The 6,470-nt window shown below is 37.0% G+C and overlaps 1 protein-coding gene across 1 annotated transcript; it reads right to left on the minus strand.

Moving 5' to 3' along the window:
- Positions 1-116: 116 nt before the first annotated feature.
- LOC101483147 (ubiquitin-conjugating enzyme E2 L3) lies at positions 117-4,654 on the minus strand. Its single transcript, XM_004566972.6, has 4 exons — positions 4,497-4,654; positions 1,779-1,874; positions 1,024-1,210; positions 117-920 (listed from the first exon to the last, which is right to left on the minus strand). Exons 1-4 carry the CDS (start codon positions 4,521-4,523, stop codon positions 766-768), a joined length of 465 nt encoding a protein of 154 aa, XP_004567029.1. The 5' UTR covers positions 4,524-4,654; the 3' UTR covers positions 117-765.
- Positions 4,655-6,470: the final 1,816 nt, after the last annotated feature.

Below are 6,470 nucleotides of genomic sequence, written 5' to 3' on the forward strand. Positions count from 1 at the left end.
CTGTATTTCCTACTGGCTTCTCACATTTGTAAGCATCAGTAATTTTGTATCTTGTTTTTACATCAGTAATAATGGATCTGTTCACTGACAACATGCACTTTACAAAGGGGCCAACAGAGGTGGAAGAAGTTTAATAATATTTCTAAAGATACAAAAATGATTCAATGACTTGAATGTTGTTGCATTTTCAGAAGTTTCTTTGCTCCTGTGTGAATTTTGCATGAGCAACAAATTTAAATTCTGCCACTGCCACGGGTGATTTTACAGATCACGGTGTATCCTAGGGGGAAAACGACTGAAAGGAGTAGACGACAAATATAACCCACAGCATAAATGCCGTCAAGATTTGAAACAATGCTTAAAAATCTGTAAACAGGTGTGCATAAGCTAATGATTAATCTAAGAACACATTCAGCATTAAAGTAAGCAGAACAGCACTTTTCAGAGATTTCACTTTCGACGATGCCACCTCAGAAAATTTTATTTTTTCTAAAAAGGAAAGAAAAAAAAAATCAGTAGAAAGAAGTCAAAAACAACCAAAAGGTGACACTTTGAGGCCAGAGCCTGCCTGTGCACCAAAAAGTCCTGCTTTTCTTTTTGGCAAAGTGAAAGAGCAACACAAGCCTCTATTAAAGAGTGGTTGGACAGTGCTAAACAATGCAGGTTTGGAGAACAGGCCATCTCTGTGAAATAAGGGGATAAGAACAGAGAGTCAGGCTGGGTTCTTTGAACAGGAAACAAAAAGGAAGTCTAAGAGGCGGATCGTCAGTCCACAGGTCGCTTTTCACTGTGTTTCTTTGTGAACTCCTCTGCGTTCTTCATGAATTTCGCACGGTCTTTAGTGTACTCCTCTGCCAGGTCAGCCCTCAGTGGATGCTCTGGCTGAGGCATGTTCACCATCGCAACCAGACACTGAATCACTGGCAGACAGAGGGAATGAGAAAAGAACATTTGTGAGCATATTTGGTACTTTTTGGAACAGATATAAGAAAACAATAATAAGATGTGGATGTCCATTTTCACCTTGGCAGGTTTTCGTGGCTGGCTTCCAGTTCTCCACACTGATGATGGGCAGGCAGACCTGGCCCTTTTCATCAATGTTGGGGTGGTAGATTTTTGTCTTGAAGGTTATCTTAGGTGGCTTGAAAGGATACTCTGCAGGGAAGATGATCTCAATCCGAAATGCTCCTTTGTCATATGGAGGACAGTCCTTGAAGAAAATAAGTATGTGTTAATTTCAGGAAAATCGGAATAATATTTAGTCAACAATAATTACATAATTTAATTAATAATGCTCTTTGACTTTAAGATGACTTGGTGGGGGTCATTTTTATGTGCGCTTTGATACTTTTAATAGTGAAAATTAAAAATGTTGCTAAAATGATTTCAGTGTTCTTCTCTAATAATGTTCTTCTTTTTTATACTTCTGAACATATCAAGGATGCCCCTCTCTACAGCATTAAACAGAACCAAAACTTGTGTCTGACACTTACCAAAACAGAAACCTTAAAAAAATAAAATAAGTGAACAAAAAACAAGTAAGCTGATAATGTACTGTTCACAACAGATAGATAGATAGATTAGATAGATTAGATAGATTAGATAGATTAGATAGATTAGATAGATTAGATAGATATAAAACAATATTTTTCATACAAGTCAACCCAAATTTCTACCAAAATGTTCTTCTCGAACTTCACAATGTGTGATCTGAAATTTGAGCCATTAGAGAAACAAAAGTGGGAAAAAATGTATAGTTACATAGGGTCAATACTTACAGGAACAATAAGCCCTTGCCAGTTCAAAATATTAGATTCATCCACTTGAATGATTCGGAAATTCTTTATTCCAGAATCGCGAATGTCTTGAATCTCCTGAAACGAAACATAATTGATTGAAATTTGGTGCAAAATTATGCAGTGACAGAACAGGAAGAACAAACAGACAAATGCGTGAATGTATAACGTAGAGTAATCAGCCACAACATCTCCAAACTGGTAGCCAGAACCTACTAAAAGTGATCCAAGGAAGGAGAAATGGTGACTCGGCAGGTTCAGAAAGGGCAGTACTGGACCATGCCGTTTTAGCCCACAGAAAAACAGTCTTCAGCTGGCTAGGATAAAAATGTGTCAGCACACAAATTGCTGTGCATGACGCTGCACAAATGCAGACTGTCAGAACCTACAATGACCACATGAACAACACAGTGCTGACTTGGTCCCCAAATTTCCAAGATCTCAACCGAGACAAGCATTGTTGGGATGGGCACACACGGACACACACACACTGACTTAAGGTGTGTTCTTTTGGTGACATTAGGGTGAGCGCCACATTATGAGGTTGTGGTTTTAAACTTGTGGCTGATTGATGTCGATAAAACGTGAGGAAAAGTCAAGAAACCAGCTAAGAAATACAATCTGCTGGGTGTAGGTGATTCAGAGGAACTGTGTAATATGGCCCTGATGGACCGAGTCCCGTCAGACAGTAAACAGTTACATCACTTCCTCCACAATGACTCATACCCGCTCATTCCTCGGTTCAGATTACTATTCACACAATGCATTTTTCCTTCCAGGCTGTTCACATAAATACTGCAAAAACAATTATGGTGTTTTAAATTTTATTAACATCGGACAATGATGGCCTGTGTGAGACCTTCACCTCCACTAATACAGTTCTGCATACTTACAGGGCAGCAGTCATAGATTCATACTAATTAACAATAAATAAATAAATTAATGAATAAATAAATAAATTTAATTAAATAATGGGTTGCCAAAGTGTGACCTTTGCAATGACATGTGTGTATGGCAAACAGACAGAGGTGGAGAACTCAGTTTTTTGCTATGAAGGCCTGTGATGTATGAAACACTCAAGGATTCATATAGACTAAGCTTTTTAACATAACCCTCAACAAATTAAAGAAAAAAAATTAAAAAACAAAAACCTGAAACAGCTTCAAACTTAAATGGGTATTGCATCTTTAAAATGTGCGTGTGCAGCAACATTGGCTGAGGACTAATGGTTCCATGATGGTTACTTTTAGTTATTTAAAAAAACAACAACAAAAAAACAAAAAGTGTTTAATTTGTGACTTGTTAACCTTGTTTGCAGTTGACTGATTTCAGGTATAAAGCAAAGCAGTTGCAGAGAATATCAAGGAGCAGCCTTGTGATAACAGTCACCTTCAACCACCACAACCAGCTGTTAGCTGAACACTAGCACTAGCATTAGTTTAAAAAAAAAAAAAAAATAGCGTTACAAAACAAATCCATCTGGTTACTCAGATCAAATATTTTTCATTCATATGGTCAAAAAGTCTGCCAGTATAAATTTCAGAAGAACATATAGGTGAGATAGACAAACAGGAGGAAGAAACTAGTAAATGTTATCAAACCACTGAGGTCCTACAGTTGCAAGTGATTGGCAGAAAGAAAGTGACAGTCATAATATTTTATACCGATCAATTCAAGCTGTACATGCCCTACAGTCCCAGTCATTTCAGATAATTCTCTTGCAACAGTTTTAACTGAAAGCAAATAGTAGTTATTTTCTAATTCCCAGTGGAATTTGGAATTTACGTGAACTGTAAAACTGAACTGTCAGGAGATTTCAAGAAGTCGTGACAGCACACTTCACCATTTTCTTTTTGGTATGAGGAAATTACTAACATACAGCAAATCAAAACTAAAACGAGTCAGAACAAAAGAAAGTATGAACGCCTGGCCAGCCACTACACTGTTTACAACATTAGCATACAATTCATTTTTTTCTCTCTTTAAAAATAAAAATCAATGTCTACAATAGCCACATTTTCTACTTACTCTTTTAACTTACAGGAACAATTCTTTCCAATTGTTACACTTAATTCTTCATAATTTATTGACTACTCTATTTTGTTGCTGAAAAAAGCTGAATAAAGGCATTACTCCTTCTGTTTGTTTTATATTGCGTTTGTTTACATGCAAGTACATGACCAAGTCAAAATAACTTTGTATACTGTTTTGCAAATAACTAACTCTTAATCCCCTAAACAAGAGAATAATGTCATTCATATATATATTTTTTTTATTATTATTAAACGTTTATTAAACGTATACGGCTCAGATGAGGTCTGACGTCACGTCCCAACCCCAAAGTCTCCATGTTTTCGCCTCCGCGGCTGCCTTCAGACGGCGAAAGCGGTTAAAACGAGCTGCTACAGTTTCCACCATGCTTGCCTATTAAACACCAGCTTGCTTTCCGACTTAAAGCCGTAGATGACAGTTTTATCTTAAAGCTTAATCACGCTCTGCTGGCATTTCAAATTAACAACTAAACCCCGAGTCACCGTCTATCGGCCGTCATTATCCTTTCGTTTTGTCAGACACTTGAGCGACAAACACCCGGACATTTTCTCTTTGCTCACGAATCTGTAGCTACACTCATAAAGTCGAAACCATTGTTTAAACCATGTCAAAGTTGCAGAAATCCAACAACTAAGATCTTTTTCTTACCCTAGTTAGTCTCCGAGCCGAAGTCATTGTGGTACCGATTCTGTCTTCTCCTTCTTCTTCCTTTTTCTTTCCGCTCTACCTCGACTTCTTTTCAGTTTGTTTTAAAACGGATGACGGGCGGGATTCTCTTGCGTTACCGCCCTCTTTGGGCCCGGAGGGTTACAGATTTTAACCAAATTTTTACCGCTTTGCTTTGGATATGTGTTCCTGTTTCCTTTTAGGTATCACCATTTCTTTAAGACATCCTTTTAGAATAAAACTATTATATTTATCCATCTATTGTGGTAAGCTAGTCCAGTATTTAGTTCTGTTTATCTAATACATTCATTTAACCATGGCTCATTTAAAGGAGATGTGGAAAATCGATGCAAAACCGTTATAAAAAAAACAAGCACACATGAATTATTTTGAAATTAGAAGACAATTAAAGAAAAAAAAAGATAATTTCCCCACATTTCAAAGTGATGAAATGGTGAATGTCCTTTTATCAAAAAGTCTTTATGGATTTTTTTGAAAAGTGATTCTATTAAATTAAATTTTTTGTCACCTGTTTTGTCACCTTGCCTCTCTGCACTGAATCATTACTTGTTATTAATCTCCGCCTCTCTTCCACAACACGTCTTTTGTCCTGTTTTCCTCCCCTCACCATGAAGCAGTTGTGGCAGATGGCCACCCCTCCCTGAGCCTGGTTCTGCTGGAGGTTTCTTCCTGTTAAAAGGGAGTTTTTTCTTCCCACTGTCACCACAGTTCTTGCTCATAGGGAGTCTTATGATTGTTGGGTAGGCAATATAAATTGCCTTGAGGCAACTGTTGCTGTAATTTGGTGCTGTATAAATAAAACTGAATTTAATTGAATTGACGATACAATGACATAATAATGAAAATGCAAGAAAAAGAATCACAGAGTCTAAGAACATCCTACTCTCACTAGCTATCAGAAATGTTCTAATTTACTCATAATTCTCTAAATTACAACCTTTTAAGTGTGACTCACAGTGAGGAGCAGTTTTCTTTTCAGTCGCATCTTATATCAGGTGACCTCAATTGTTCACATGTTAGGGTGGGTTAAGGGATCACGCTGATTTCACCTGAAACCACAAGTGGTTTTTTCACACCTTATGTGATGAGTCACATGACTAATAGTGGGCCACTTACCCCCTCCTAAGGGACACTACCAACTAAGATTTAAATATCTGTGACTCTCCACTTTTTAGCCTTGGATGAGAGGTGAAATGTCTTCAACAAAATTAAAGAAGTCCAGCTGTTTCTTTTTAAGGTCCTAAGATTCCTCTGGGCAGAAATACCTTGTTGATGCTACAGGTCAAAAGAGACAGGCCAGGCTGCTTTGAGTTCACAGGACGGACACAAAAATACAAATAACAACTTGTTATAACATATATGTTATAACAAGTTGTTATTTGTATTTTAGGTATGCAGCAGATGACTCTTATTGTTTCACAGTAAGATCCACCATTGCTTGTCGTTGATAACTGTGAACAAACTCATCTGGAGCTATCACACATGACATGAAAGATGGCTATCGTGTTGCCATCTACTCATTTCTGAAGTCCCATTTTGAAACTTTGAGATGAGCCTTTCCAGCATCACAATCTCAGTATTAAAAAAAGAAGAGGTGATGGGAAATGGAATGGTTCTTATATAGCAAAATAATAAAATAATAAATTGCTATTACACAAAAGCACAAGGCAGCCCTTGTTCAACTTCCAATTTTTTATTCTTTATTTTTTTAGAATAGAAAATTATATTGAAAAAATTAACAGAGAAATTTACAGTGATTACCTTTAAGAAACTCTAATGTTTCAGAACTTGCCTGAGAAAGATTTTGTCAAGTTTTTTTTATTTTTTTATTTCTCTTTTGTATGTAGCTCCCAGGAAGAACAAGTTTACTCACCACCACTTCTGCGCTGGTGAGTAAACTTGTATGCCAGCCACACAGCCTAACCATATCCTGTG

Source organism: Maylandia zebra, linkage group LG7 (genome assembly GCF_041146795.1).
Source record: "Maylandia zebra isolate NMK-2024a linkage group LG7, Mzebra_GT3a, whole genome shotgun sequence".
Taxonomy (NCBI): domain Eukaryota; kingdom Metazoa; phylum Chordata; class Actinopteri; order Cichliformes; family Cichlidae; genus Maylandia; species Maylandia zebra.